We start from the raw sequence: 15,219 nt of genomic DNA, 5'->3' as shown, positions 1-15,219 counted from the left end.
TGGCATTGAATCTATAAATTATCTTGGGGAGTATGGCCATTTTCATGATATTGATTCTTCCTATTCATGAGCATGGAATGTTCTTCCATTTGTTTGTGTCCTCTTTTATTTTGTTGAGCAGTGGTTTGTAGTTCTCCTTGAAGAGGTCCTTCACATCTCTTGTAAGTTGGATTCCTAGCTATTTTATTCTCTATGAAGCAATTGTGAATGGGAGCTCACTCATGATTTGGCTCTCTGTTTGCCTGTTATTGGTGTATAGGAATGCTTGTGATTTTTGCACATTGATTATGTATCCTGAGACTTTGCTGAAGTTGCTTATCAGCTTAAGGAGATTTTGGGCTGAGACAATGGGGTTTTCTAAACATACAATCATGTCATCTGCAAACAGGGACAATTTGACTTCCTTTTTCCCTAATTGAATATCCTTTATTTCTTTCTCCTGCTTGATTGCCCTGGCCAGAACTTCCAACGCTACATTGAATAGGAGTGGTGAGAGAGGGCATACCTGTATTGTACCAGTTTTCAAAGGGAATGCTTCCAGTTTTGCCCATTCAGTATGATATTGGCTGTGGGTTTGTAATAAATAGCTCTTTATTATTTTGAGATATGTCCCACCAATACCTAATTTATTGAGAGTTTTTAGCATGAAGGGCTGTTGAATTTTGTGGAAGGCCTTTTCTGCATCTGTTGAGATAATCATGTGGTTTTTGTCTTTGGTTCTGTTTATAGGATGGATTACGTTTATTGATTTGTGTATGTTGAACCAGCCTTGCATCCCAGGGATGAAGCCCACTTGATTGTGGTGGATAAGCTTTTTGATATGCTGCTGGAGTTGGTTTGCCAGTATTTTATTGAGGATTTTTGCATTGATGTTCATCAGGGATATTGGTCTAAAATTCTTTTTTTGTTGTGTCTCTGCCAGGCTTTGGTATCAGGGTGATGCTGGCCTCATAAAATGAATTAGGGAGGATTCTCTCTTTTTCTATTGATTGGAATAGTTTCAGAAGGAATGGTACCAACTCCTCCTTGTACCTCTGGTAGAATTTGGCTTTGAATCCGTCTGGTCCTGGACTTTTTTTGGTTGGTAGGCTCTTAATTATTGCCTCAATTTCAGATCCTGTTATTGATCTATTCAGGGATTCAACTTCTTCCTGGTTTAGTCTTGGGAGGGTGTATGTGTCCAGGAATTTATCCATTTCTTCTAGATTTTCTAGTTTATTTGCGTAGAGGTGTTTATAGTATTCTCTGATGTTAGTTTGTATTTCTGTGGGATCGGTGGTGATAGCCCCTTTATCATTACATCTATTTGATTCTTCTCTCTTTTCTTCTTTATTAGTCTTGCTAGCAGTCTACCAATTTTGTTGATCTTTTCAAACAACCAGCTCCTGGATTCATTGATTTTTTGAAGGGTTTTTTGTGTCTCTATCTCCTTCGCTTCTGCTCTGATCTTAGTTATTTCTTGCCTTCTGCTAGCTTTTGAATGTGTTTGCTCCTGCTTCTCTAGTTCTTTTAATTGTGATGTCAGGGTATCACTTTTAGATCTTTCCTGCTTTCTCTTGTGGGCATTTAGTGCTATAAATTTCCCTCTACACACTGCTTTAAATGTGTCCCAGAGATTCTGGTATGTTGTGTCTTTGTTCTCATTGGTTTCAAAGAACATCTTTATTTCTGCCTTCATTTCATTATGTACCCAGTAGTCATTCAGGAGCAGGTTGTTCAGTTTCCATGTGGTTGTTCGGTTTTGAGTGTTTCTTAATCCTGAGTTCTAGTTTGATTGCACTATGGTCTGAGAGACAGTCTGTTATAATTTCTATTCTTTTACATTTGCTGAGGAGTGCTTTACTTCCAACTATGTGGTCAGTTTTGGAATACATGTGATGTCATGCTGAGAAGAATGTATATTCTGTTGATTTGGGGTGGAGAGTTCTGTAGATGTCTATTAGGTCTGCTTGGTGCAGAGCTGAGTTCAATTCCTGGATATCCTTGTTAACTTTCTGTCTTGTTGACCTGTCTAATGTTGACAGTGGGATGTCAAAGTCTCCCATTATTATTGTGTGGGAGTCCAAGTCCCTTTGTAGGTCTCTAAGGACTTGCTTTATGAATCTGGGTGCTCCTGTATTGAGTGCATACATATTTAGGATAGTTAGCTCTTCTTGTTGAATTGATCCCTTTATCATTATGTAATGGCCTTCTTTGTCTCTTTTGATCTTTGTTGGTTTAAAGTCTGTTTTATCAGAGACTAGGATTGCAACCCCTGCTTTTTTTTGTTTTCCATTTGCTTGATAGATCTTCCTCCATCCCTTTATTTTGAGCCTATGTGTGTCTCTGCACATGAGATGGGTCTCCTAAATACAGCACACTGATGGGTCTTAACTCTTTATCCAATTTGCCAGTCTGTGTCTTTTAATTGGACCATTTATAGTATTCTCTGATGTTAGTTTGTATTTCTGTGGGATCGGTTAATTTACATTTAAGGTTAATATTGTTATGTGTGAATTTGATCCTGTCATTATGATGTTAGCTGGTTATTTTGCTCATTAGTTGATGCAGTTTCTTCCTAGCATCTATGGTCTTTACAATTTGGCATGTTTTTGCAGTGGCTGGTACCAGTTGTTCCTTTCCATGTTTAGTGCTTCCTTCAGGAGCTCTTGTAAGGCAGGCCTGGTGGTGACAAAATCTCTCAACATTTGCTTGTCTGTAAAGAATTTTATTTCTCCTTCACTTATGAAGCTCAGTTTGGCTGGATGTGAAAATCTGGGTTGAAAATTATTTTCTTTCAGAATGTTGAATATCAGCCCCTACTCTCTTCTGGCTTGTAGAGTTTCTGCCAAGAGATCCGCTGTTAGTCTGATGGGCTTCCCTTTGTGGGTAACCTGACCTTTCTCTCTGGCTGCCCTTAACATTTTTTCCTTCATTTCAACTTTGGTGAATCTGACAATTATGTGTCTTGGAGTTGCTCTTCTAGAGGAGTATCTTTGTGGTGTTCTCTGTATTTCCTGAATTTGAATGTTGGCCTGCCTTGCTAGGTTGGGGAAATTCTCCCGGATAATATCCTGAAGAATGTTTTCCAACTTGGTTCCATTCTCCCCGTCACTTTCAGGTACACCAATCAGACGTAGATTTGGTCTTTTCACATAGTCCCATATTTCTTGGAGGCTTTGTTCATTTCTTTTTACTCTTTTTTCTCTAAACTTCTCTTCTCACTTCATTTCATTCATTTGATCTTCAATCACTGATACCTTTTCTTCCAGTTGATCGAATTGGCTACTGACGCTTGTGCATGTATCACGTAGTTCTCGTGCCATGGTTTTCAGCTCCAAAAGGTCATTTAAGTTCTTCTCTATGCTGTTTATTCTAGTTAGCCATTCATCCAATCTTTTTTCAAGGTTTTTAGCTTCTTTGCAATGGGTTCGAACATCCTCCTTTAGCTAAGAGAAGTTTGTTATTACTGATCTTCCAAAGCCTTCTTCTCTCAACTCGTCAAAGTCATTCTCCATCCAGCTTTGTTTAATTGGTGGCGAGGAGCTGCGTTCCTTTGGAGGAGAAGAGGTGCTCTGATTTTTAGAATTTTCAGCTTTTCTGCTCTGGTTTCTTCCCATCTTTGTGGTTTTATCTACCTTTGGTCTTTGATGATGGTGACGTACAGATGGGGTTTTGGTGTGGATGTCCTTTCTGTTTGTTGGTTTTCCTTCTAACAGTCAGGACCCTCAGCTGCGGGTCTGTTGGAGTTTGCTGGAGGTCCACTCCAGACCCTGTTTGCCTGGGTATCACTAGTGGAGGCTGCAGAACTGCAAATATTGCAGAACAGCAAATGTTGCTGCCTGATTGTTCCTCTGGAAGCTTCATCTCAGAGGGGCACCCAGCCATATGAGGTGTCACTCGGCCTCTACTGGGAGGTCCCTCCCAGTTAGGCTACTCGGGGGTCAGGGACTCACTTGAGGAGGCAGTCTGTCCGTTCTCAGATCTCAAACTCTGTGCTGGGAGAACCACTACTCTCTTCAAAGCTGTCAGAGAGGGATGTTTACGTCTGCAGAAGTTTCTGCTGCCTTTTGTTCAGCTATGCCCTGCCCCCAGAGGTGGAGTCACAGCAGCAGGCAGGCCTCCTTGAGCTTCGGTGGGCTCCATCCAGTTCGAGCTTCCCAGCCTCTTTGTTTACCTACTCAAGCCTCAGCAATGGTGGGCACCCCTCCCTCAGCCTCGCTGCCGCCTTGCAGTTTGATCTCAGACTGCTGCGTTAGCAGTGAGCAAGGCTCTGTCGGCATGGGACCCTCCAAGCCAGGTGTGGGATATAATCTCCTAATGTGCCATTTTCTAAGACTGTTGGAAAAGCACAGTATTAGGGTGGGAGTGACCTGATTTTCCAGGTGCTGTCTGTCACAGCTTCCCTTGGCTAGGAAAGGGAATTCCCTGACCCCTTGTGCTTCCTGGGTAAGGCAATACCTTGCTCAGCTTCGGCTCACTGTCCATGGGCTGCACCTACTGTCCTGCACCCACTGTCCGACAAGCCCCAGTGAGATGAACCCAGTACCTCAGTTGGAAATGCAGAAATCACCCGTCTTCTGTGTCACTTATGCTAGGAGCTGTAGACTGGAGCTGTTTCTATTTGGCCATCTTGGACTTTGCATATTTCTAGATGTTTTTACCAAAATCAATCTGGTCTGGTATATGACAACATAAAAAACTCAAGGATAGAGCCCAAAAACTCACCAACAAAGCAAGTAATTATGCTGAACCCCCTTGGGCACTCTCTAATTGAATGTCTTGGGTCCTCCCAATTCTTAGTCCTTTAATACCTGTTTTTCTCCTCTTATTTGGACCCTGTGTCTTCCATTTAGTTTCTCAATTCATACAAAACCATACCCATGCCATCACCAATCATTCTATACAACAAATGCTCCTTCTAACAACCCCACAATATCACTCCTTACCACAAAAATCTCCTTTCAGCTTAATCTCTCCCACTCTAGGTTCCCATGCCGCCCCTAATCCCATTCAAAACATTGCCCATTATCTCTCCATACCAGACCCCAAAATTTTCACGGCCCCAACAGTTCACCACTATCTTCTTTTGTTTTTCTTATTAAGAAGATAGGAATGTCAGGCCTTTGAGCCCAAGGCTGCCATATATCCAGATGGCCTGAGGCAATTGAAGAACCACAAAAGCCATTCTCCTGCCTCAGCCTCCCGAGTAGCTTGAACTACAGGCGCCCGCCGCCTCGCCCGGCTAATTTTTTGCATTTTTAGTAGAGACGGGGTTTCACAGTGTTAGCCAGGATGGTCTCGATCTCCTGACCTTGTGATCTGCCCGCCTCGGCCTCCCAAAGTGCTGGGATTACAGGTGTGAGCCACCGCGCCCGGCCGGAGAATGGCGTGAACCCGGGAGGCGGAGCTTGCAGTGAGCCGAGATCGTGCCACTCCAGCCTGGGCGACTAAGCGAGACTCTGTCTCAAAAAAAAAAAAAAAAAAAAAAAAAAAAAAAAGTGAAAATGGCCAGTTCCTGCCTTAACTGATGACATTACCTTGTGAAATTCCTTCTCCTGGCTCAGAAGCTCCCCCACTGAGCACCTTGTGAGCCCTGCCCCTGCCCTCAAGAGAACAACCCCCTTTGACTGTAATTTTTCACTACCCACCCAAATCCTATAAAATGGCCCCACCCTGATATCCTTTTGCTGACTCTCTTTTCAGACTCAGCCCACCTCCACCCAGGTGATTAAAAAGCTTTATTGCTCACACAAAGACTGTTGGTGGTCTCTTCACAGGGACATGCATGATAGGCCTCAACAATGCTGTTATTTAAAAGCTGAAGGATGAGTAGTTGTACTGCTTTTTTTTTTTTTTTTTTTAACTTTTCTCTCAAACTATCCACCTTCTAAGGGGGGTTTAACACCTGCAAGGGTTACCCTGGGGGTATGGCACATAGGAAGAGTCACATTTACAAAGGGCCACAGTCAGCTTCTGGTACTGTTGCCTAATGATGTTATGCAGGTATTCACTGGGATTTTATGTGTGTTAGGAGAGTTATTGCATCAAACATAAAGTCTTCAAACATTATGCCATCTATTTTAACCTTCCTTGCCATTAATTAATTTTTGTTTTTAAAATCGGGAAGGCTCAAGAAATAGGAGTGGTCAGGGCCTGACCCGAGCCTTCAGAGGGCTTGAAACTCCCAAACAGATCTTGATTCGTTGGTTTTTCTGCAGTGCCGGGGTAGCTGCACAGTGTGATGCAGTTAGATGCTCCTTTGTTCTTTTACCACTTTCTGGTAAAAGATACTGAGCCTAGATTCCAAGTTAGGATTGGCAACCCAGCGTTCCTCTCCCCTCCGAGGTCATCCAGCCCAGTGCAGGGCCACTTGTCCTGGAGATACGGATTATTCTCATCTTCACAGGAGTCCCAACTCCTGTGTGGTAACTCTGTTATGGACTGAATGTTTGTGTCACCCTAAAATTCATGTACTGAAATCCTAAACCCAGATGTGATGGAATCATGAAGTGTAGGCCTCTGGGGGATTATTAGGTCATAAGGGTAGAGACCCCATTGAATGGGATTTGTATTATAAAAGGAAAGTATCTTGGGTCCCCAAAATCACTAAGGAAAACTCAAGCTGGAAACTGCTTAAGGCAAACGTGCCTCCCATTCTATTCAAAGTCACTCCTCTGCTCACTGAGATAGATGCATATCTGATTTGCCTCCTTTGGAAAGGCTAAGCAGAAACTCAAAAGAATGTAACAGTTTTTGTATCGCCTATCTGTGACCTGGAAGCTCCCTCCCTGCTTTGAGCCTTCCTGCCTTTGCTCCAAGTTGTCCCGCCTTTTCAGACCGAACCAATGTACTTCTTACATATATTGATTGATGTCTCATGTCTCCCTAAATGTATAAAACCAAGCTGTGCCCTGACCGTAACCAAGCTGTGCCCTGACCGTCTTGGGCACATATTGTCTGGACTTCCTGAGGCTGTGTCTCGGGCGCATCTCCAATCTTGGCAAAATAAACTTTCTAAATTAACTGAGACTTGTCTCCGATTTCCTGGGTTCACAGTACTTTTAGGAAAGAGACCCCAGAGAGCTCTCTAGCCTTCTACCCACCATGAGAGAACACTGGGAAAAAAACAGCCATCTATGAAGCAGCCGTCTCCAGACACTGAATCCTCCAGTGCCTTCATCTTGGAATTCTCAGCCTGCAGAACTGTAGGGAATAAATGTTTGCTATTTAAGCCACTCACTTTATTGTATTCTATTCCAGCAGCCCAAACTGACTAAGACACTGTCAAAAACAAATTATAAACTCACCTGGTTCTTTCTTCTTCTTTTTTTTCCTTTAATAGACTTTCCAAAATTAGCTCTGCCCAGTGACAAGGCTATATTAATAGTCTTTATTAGCCTATATCAGATAACAGAGACAGTCTGATGAATTTTCTTTCTTTCTTTCTTTTTTTTTCGAGATAGAGTTTTGCTCTTGTGGCCCAGGCTGGAGTGCAATGGTGCAGTCTTGGCTCACTGCAACCTCCGCTTCCTGGGTTCAAGCGATTCTCCTGACTCAACCTCCTGAGTCACTGGGATTATAGGTACCTGCCACTATACCCAGCTAATTTTTTTTGGTATTTTTTTTTAGTAGAGACGGGGTTTCACCATGTTGGCCAGGCTGGTCTTGAACTCCTGACCTCAGGTTATCTGCCTGCTTCGGCCTCCCAAAGTGCTGGGATTACAGGCTTGAGCCACTGCACCTGGCCAGTCTGATGAATTTTCTTACTTTACATTTTCATTTGACATTTCGGATCATAAGAATTTGTAATTTTCTAATTCAATGAGATTTCACGGAGGAGTTATAAGGATAATCTCCAGGACAGAAAAAGACTGCAGAAAAACAGATTAATATTGAAGAAGGGAAAGCCAAAGGATCACAAGCTTCATTATAAGGGCCAGTTGCCCTCCCCCAAACTCATGGTAGGGAAAAACATGAAACAGACTAAAACAGAATGACACAAATTTAGATTAGCCTCCACAAGGAACTTCCCAAAGACTGTGTTCATGACCACGCAAGGATAGTCTTGCGTTGTCTCTTTAGAATTTCAAAATGGTAAAGCTGGGGTGGAATTTAGGATCCTGTGAGCAAAAAGTTCTCATTTTGCAGAAGAGGATTCTGAGAACCAGACATTAGTGGAAGTGTCTGGGATACAATCCGGGTCCCTAATGCTTAGCTGCCCATCTTTAATACTTAGATACCTTCTCATATAGTCTAATCCAGTTCAGAGGTTATAGAGTTGTTGATTTCTTAAAATTCCTTCCAGATTACACAGTAGCTTATTGTAAGTAAAAATCATAGGATGGAAGTCTGTGAGCTGAATTGATCAGATGCCACAGGCTGTTCATTGCAGAAATATTCCCAAACCAGCTGAGGCCCCATTACTCTTTTTTTTTGAAATGTTGAACACGTCAAAGATGAATTCCTCTGATGGCCGTGGCAAAGCCATTTGGTGTTTGGTTTACATGAAGTCACAAGACATTGAGTGTTCTTTTTTCTCCACTTGAGTTTTTCTCTGTTTGGTCCAACTCTTTAGTAGTGGAACACACAGCTCATGAAAGGAGGAAGTGATTTAGAAGATGAGGGAAGTGGAAGGAACAGTTGAAACGACTAAAAAAAAAAATACCTTTTTTCCTCTTTTTCTTCCCTGAAGTAGTTTTCACTGTTACAGCTTCAGACGATTTTGTAATCTGGTTCAAAGTTGAACTTCCTCTCTGTTTGGCTGGTCGAGAAAAAAAGACTTTTTAAAAAGCAGCCTGTTGAAAGTGAAATGAATGGGTTTCTGACACACCTTGATGTTGGTTATGGCCTTTATTTTATGTTCACTTTAGGCAGAGATATTTCTCACAAAAGGGAATGATCTGACCTCTTGTCAAGATCACATTCACTTCAGTCCTGTGGGTTTTTTTTTTTTTTTTTTTTTTTTGAGACGGAGTCTCGCCCTGGCACCCAGGCTGGAGTGCAATAGCGCCATCTCGGCTCACTGCACCCTCCGCCTCCCGGGTTCAAGTGATCCTCCCACCTTAACCTCCCACCTTAACCTCCCGAGTAGCTGGAATTACAGATGTGCACCACCCTACCCAGCTAATTTTTTGTATTTTTAGTAGAGACAGGGTTTCATCATGTTGGCCAGGCTGGTCTCAAACTCCTGACCTCAAGTGATCTGCCTGCCTCAGCCTCCCAAAGAGCTGGGATTACAGGTGTGAGCCACTGCACCCAGCTGGGTCCTGTGGTTTTTGTGTTTCTTTCCTTAAAGTCTCAGGGTGAACATGCAACCAATTAGAGCCCCAAGAACCATCCTGCCAGCCTCCTGTTGCTTATTCTTTACATTTCAAAGCTGCCATCTATAAAAGTGACTCCAAAGCCCTGGCATTAGTAAGAATGTAGCAGGGAGGAACACTTTTTTGGCATGTTTAAAGCAACATATTAGAACATATCACTCTGGAGTCATTCTGGACTCTTCCTTTCTCTTGTACCCTACATCCAATTCGTTAGGAAGTGGGATAATGCAGAGTCTGACTGCTTCTCGCTGCCTTCCTTGCTATTGCCCTTCTCTCACCTGGGTAGACAGCTCTCTCCTAGAGGACAGGCCACCCAACAGGCCTCCCTGCCCACCCGCACCATTTCCTGCCCACAAGAAGAAAAGGGAATAATGTAAAAATTGACATTTTACTTACATTTCAATTCTACTTACTCTGCAAAATCTTGTATTAAAAAGTATTTTAGGCTAGGCATGGTGGCTCAAGCCTGTGATCCTAGCACTTTGGGGGGCCAAGACAGGTGGATTATTTGAGGTTAGGAGTTCGAGAATAGCCTGGTCAACATGGTGAAAGCCCATCTCTACTTAAAAAAATATAAAAATTAGCCGGGCATGGTGGCTCAAGCTGAGGCAGGAGAATAGCTGAACCCAGGAGGTGGAGATTGCAGTGAGCTGAGATCACCCGACTGCACTCCAGCTTGGGTGACAAAGGAGACTCCATCTCAAAAACAAAAACAAAAACAAGAACAAATAAAATTTTATTTATACACTGTAGCAAGTAATTAAGATTAAGAAAACAAACTTGTCATTGGGTCCTAAGGCATTTGGGCCCCTTTGGTTGTCATCAACTGAAAGCCACTGTGGCTGACTCTGGCCAGAAGGAAGAGTTACCGAGAGGCCTGGGAGTAACTCACAGAACAGGAGATCAAACATTTGGTCCTCAAAGAGCAGTGGTCTCAAACATTTTGTTCTCATAACAACATAGAGGAACATTAAAAAGTTTATGTACTATCTTGCACATTTTTAGGTTGGTATCTAAGTTTTTCATCATCACTTCTTTTTTTTTTTTTTTGAGATGGAGTTTTGCTCTTGTTGCCCAGGCTGGAGTGCAAGCATGATCTTGGCTCCCTACAACCTCTGCTTCCCAGGTTCAAGTGATTCTCCTGCCTCGGCCTCCCAAGTAGCTGGGATTACAGGCATGAGCTACCACACCCAGCTAATTTTATATTTTTAGTAGAGATCGGGTTTCTCCATGTTGGTCAGGCTGGTCTTGAACTCCTGACCTCAGGTGATCTGCCCACCTCAGCCTCCCAAAGTGCTGGGATTACAGGCATAAACCACTGGGCCCAGCCCATCATCACTTTTAAACTTTCAAAAGAGATTTTTAGAATATGACATATAGTGACTTTAAAAATAAAATCTGTTACATCATTCCCTTAAGCATATCAAGTGGAATATAAACCAAACCATTTGATACTCACCATCGCTCACTAGAATATCGCAACAACAGAAAACATGAGCAAACTTGTCTTTAGCAATTGACATTTTTACATTATTCCCTTTTCTTCTTGTGTTTTGCTTATATTTCCATTCTATTTATTCTGTAAAATCTTGCATTAAAAAGTATTTTATAAGCCAGGCGCAGTGGCTTACGCCTGTAATCTCAGCACTTTGGGAGGCCAAGGCAGGCAGATCACGAGGTCAGGAGATCAAGACCATCCTGGCTAACACAGTGAAACTGTCTCTACTAAAAATACAAAAAATTAGCCGGGTGTGGTGGCGGGTGCCTGTAGTCCCAGCTACTGGGGAGGCTGAGGCAGAAGAATGGTATGAACCTGGGAGGTGGAGCTTGCAGTGAGCCGAGATTGCGCCACTGCACTCCCTGTGCAACAAAGCGAGACTCCGTCTCAAAAAAAAAAAAAAAAAAAGTATTTTATAGCTAATCCTGTTATACTCCTCTGTAATAAAAATGTTACATGTACAAATACTCAAATTTAAAAATTTCTTGGGTTCAGGCTGGGTACAGTGGCTCACACCTGTAATCCCAACTTTGGGAGGCTGAGATGGGTGGATCGCGGCCGTCCAGTAGTTTGAGACCAGACCAGCCAGCGTAGAGAAACCCCATCTCTACTAAAAATACAAAAATTAGCCGGATATGGTGGTGGCCTGCACAGATAATCTCAGCTACTCCAGAGGCCGAGGCAGGAGAATTGCTTGAACCTGGGAGGTAGAGGTTGTGGTAAGCCAAGATCGCACCACTGCACACCAGCCTGGGTGACAGAGTGAGACTCTGTCTCAAAAAAAAAAAAAAAGTTTCTTCTCCAGTTATTCATCAATTTTTAGAAGTACATAATTGGGCCGGGCGCGGTGGCTCAAGCCTGTAATCCCAGCACTTTGGGAGGCCGAGACGGGCGGATCACGAGGTCAGGAGATCGAGACCATCCTGGCTAACACAGTGAAACCCCGTCTCTACTAAAAAAATACAAAAAAACTAGCCGGGCGAGGTGGCGGGCGCCTGTAGTCCCAGCTACTCGGGAGGCTGAGGCAGGAGAATGGCGTAAACCCGGAAGGCGGAGCTTGCAGTGAGCTGAGATCCGGCCACTGCACTCCAGCCTGGGCGACAGAGCGAGACTCCGTTTCCAAAAAAAAAAAAAGTACATAATTGATTCTAATTACATAGAAAAATAAATTTTTTGAATGCATTGCTCAGTGAGATGGATGGTGCACTTTTATTTGTTTTTATAATTAATTCATGTATTCATTGAATATTACTGCTAGCATGAGGCAGAGTTCAGCATCAATTCTATTTCCATTTTTCATTGTATAGTTGAAATACTGAGAAACCTTGTTCACACGTGATGGGAATGGAATAGGATTGCCAGATTTAAACTCTCTTTCCCATCTACTCCTCACCCCACTAATATGTGGCTGTTGGCTGAAGTTAAATGTCAGCCATGGAAAGCCATTTACAGAGGAGTAAGCAGTTGTTGTTCTTGTCTGTCCTGCATTTGTCCTCCCATCTGTCTACTCTTTGAGGGACTGCCAATTCCTCCCGGCAAATCCAGTGGTGCTGGCAAGGCTGCCGGTCACAGGGCTCTACCCTCCCAGGATGGGGGAGGGGTGCATCCTGGCCAATCACAGTTCGCCCTGACCTGAGATTGGGCCAAGAGGTAGGTATGTGACCCAAGGAGGGCCAATCAGAATCTCCGTATGGGATCTGACACATAGTCATTGGAAGAAAGACGCTTTCACTTTCTGTTTGATTATAGTCATGATGATGTAGCCCCGGGACTGTTGGCAGGCACATCGGCTGTCTTTTCCTGCTTGGAGAAAGCCTGGCTGCAACCGCAGGGAGAAAGGCCAACCCTTGGAAGGGAAGTAGAGTCAAGAGCAGCAAATTCTGGGTCTCCTGATGAGGTGGTTTGAGCCCCTGAATTCGGTCACCTCTGAAGACAGCTGTACCCATGGATGTCCCAGTTATGTGAGCCTATGAACCTATACTGGTTTTTAATCTTGTCTGGGTTGCTTTCACTTTTAACCTAAATAATCTGATTAACAAACTATGGTAGTTTTCTATTGCTACTGTTGCAAATGACCACACACTTAGTGCCTTAAAACAATATAAATTTCTGATCTTATAGTTCTGGAGGTCTGAACTCTGAAATAGGTCTTAAAGGTGAAAGTCAAGGTGTCAGCAGAGCTGTATTCCTTTAAAGGCCCTGGGGAAAATTAGTTTACTTGCCTTTTCCACCTTGTAGAGGCCGCCTACGTTCCCTGGCTCCTGGCTCCTTCCTCACATCACTCTAACCTCTGCTTCCACGGTCACATCTTCTCTGACTCTCCTGCCTCCCTCCTATAAAGATCCTGGTGATTACACTGGACCCACAGGGATGATCCAAGATGACCTCCCTATCTCATCCTTAACTTACACAGGCAGAGTCGCTTTTGCCATGTGAGGTGACTTAGCCACAGGTTCTGAAGATTAGGGCAAAGACATCTTTGAGAGCCATTAATTTATCTCCCGCACATATTCAAGAAGAAGAATCATACTTGACCACTGAGAAGGTCACTTTTAATCACAGAGCGAAGCGTCCTCCTTTTAGGTGGCCCCAACAGGATTTCAGTGCCAGGTTCCCCAGCACTTACCTTGGAGCCGCTGAGGGGGATGTCCAGCGTCTGGTGAGCCTGGGGTTAGCTGGTCTTTCCCCTGTGTCTCCGCAAAGTCTGCTATGGGCCTGAGAAGAGCCAGTGCTCCAGAACATTCCAAGTAATTGCCTTCAAGGTACAGCTCGCTGGGGAAGGGAGCAGAATACATTGTCTATTTTATGTTAGTTCTACTTCCTCAAATTTGGATTTAAAGTTTTCATCTGATGAAATAATATACCTAGTCATAAAATAATAAAGAAATCATCATAATAATTAATTAATAATAGGCCATGTCATAAAAAATAGACCTAGTGACTATGTCAGCTGGCCAAGCACATATATTCAGTATGACACCACTAATTTTCAAACTTAACTAAAGGACCTTCTCTTATGGTTAAGAAAAGGCAAGCAAAAATAACAAGAATGGAGAAAAGATGATTAGATTCATAGCAGATCGTATAAATCAAGACAGAATAGAGCCAAGATAAGAAGGGGGCAGCGGGGGACACGTCTCACCAAATGGCACTCTGGCTGATGACCGAACCCAGCCTTAGTCCACTCTGAGATCCCAGACCACAATAACGCAGACTGAGGCCTTGAAGCCTTTGGTTGTTCTCCAGGCCCGAGAAAATGCTCTCAAGTTCTTCCTTTCCAAATCTACAAAGAAATGACAGAGCCAACTTAAATAACAGAGAGGCCATCTAAAAGAAGCCTGTTTATTCAGAACCGCAATTGCAATGGGAATGGGAATACACAGGCCATGGTAAACTATGCACACATTCAGGGAGGAAGAGGAAGACAAAGGTCTTTCAATGAAAAGTGAAGAGCATTACATCATTGTTTTCAGATAATTATCCTTGACTACAAGGATCAATAACAAGGGTGGCACCAGACTGAGGTTGGACAGTTGCTGGGTAGATGTCCTCATAGAAGTATTTTTTTGTGTAAGGTTATGATGGCCTTGTGCAAGGCTGTGGTTGTTGCAGGGTCTTTTGTGATAGTTCTTGTTACCAGGCATTTATGCATGAGGGCCCTTCTTTCATGGCCTTCCCTGGCTCTATTTGTCAGGTTTTCTTGTTGTTCAACACAAGTGATTCCATTTTAATCTGACAATTTTCACAATAGAAACAAATCAGTGACTTTTTTTCTTTTTCTTTTTCTTTTCTTTTTTTTTTTTGAGATAGAGTCTTGCTCAGAAATTCACCAAGGATTACAGGCACACGCCACCACGCCTGGCTGATTTTTGTATTTTTAGTAGAGACAGGGTTTTACCATGTTGGTCAGGCTGGTCTGGAACTCCTGACCTCAGGTGATCTGCCCACCTTGGCCTCCTAGTGTGCTGGGATTACAGTCATGAGCCACCGTGCCTGGCCAAATTAGTGACTTCTAAAACCTGTGCCACTCACTGGATTATTAATTGTAAAGCCCTTTCCAGGGTAATTAGCGACATTTCTGCTGATCCCTAATTTGAGCGCCTTCTGGGTAAAGGGAGCAGAAGATGGTTGGAACTACCCAATCCAGGCAGCGGATGAAGAACAAGCTCTAAACCCCAGAGAGAAGAGCTACAGGGAAGGGCAGAGACAGGTGGAGTCCTAGAGACTCCAGCAGGGCTGTTCCCTCCTCTTGTATTGCAGGCTTTACTTTGCAAAGTGAAATCTTGTGCCTTGTCCACAGCCTCTGGGGGTAGGTAGTGGTAAAAGCCATGGGTCAAGAAACCGAGGCTTGGGTAAGGAAAGCAACATCTTTAAGGAATTTGGAATGTCAAAGCTTGAACCTTAAAATGAGGTGGGTAA

At 43.4% G+C, this 15,219-nt stretch overlaps 1 protein-coding gene and 1 long non-coding RNA gene across 4 annotated transcripts in view; one reads left to right on the top strand and one right to left on the bottom strand.

Moving 5' to 3' along the window:
• The window catches only part of LOC102132982 (uncharacterized), a 77,086-nt gene that overhangs the window by 42,021 nt on the left and 19,846 nt on the right, over positions 1-15,219 (bottom strand). Inside the window, exons 6-8 of one of the 2 annotated variants that reach the window (XM_015445161.4) lie at positions 13,943-14,083; positions 13,427-13,572; positions 8,648-8,743 (exon numbers count right to left, since the gene is read on the bottom strand). In XM_015445161.4, coding sequence (XP_015300647.3) covers positions 8,648-8,743; positions 13,427-13,572; positions 13,943-14,083 — 383 coding nt within the window. The remainder of the gene's footprint in view (positions 1-8,647; positions 8,744-13,426; positions 13,573-13,942; positions 14,084-15,219) is intronic. The other variant, XM_074031179.1, reaches the window with a different exon arrangement.
• The window catches only part of LOC123571891 (uncharacterized), a 32,730-nt gene continuing 30,046 nt past the window's right edge, over positions 12,536-15,219 (top strand). For both annotated transcript variants that reach the window (XR_010584965.1, XR_012430765.1), the window contains exon 1: positions 12,536-12,761. This is a non-coding gene — a long non-coding RNA (uncharacterized lncRNA). The remainder of the gene's footprint in view (positions 12,762-15,219) is intronic.

Source organism: Macaca fascicularis, chromosome 2 (genome assembly GCF_037993035.2).
Source record: "Macaca fascicularis isolate 582-1 chromosome 2, T2T-MFA8v1.1".
Taxonomy (NCBI): domain Eukaryota; kingdom Metazoa; phylum Chordata; class Mammalia; order Primates; family Cercopithecidae; genus Macaca; species Macaca fascicularis.
This window is presented reverse-complemented; position numbering and strand designations above follow the sequence as displayed.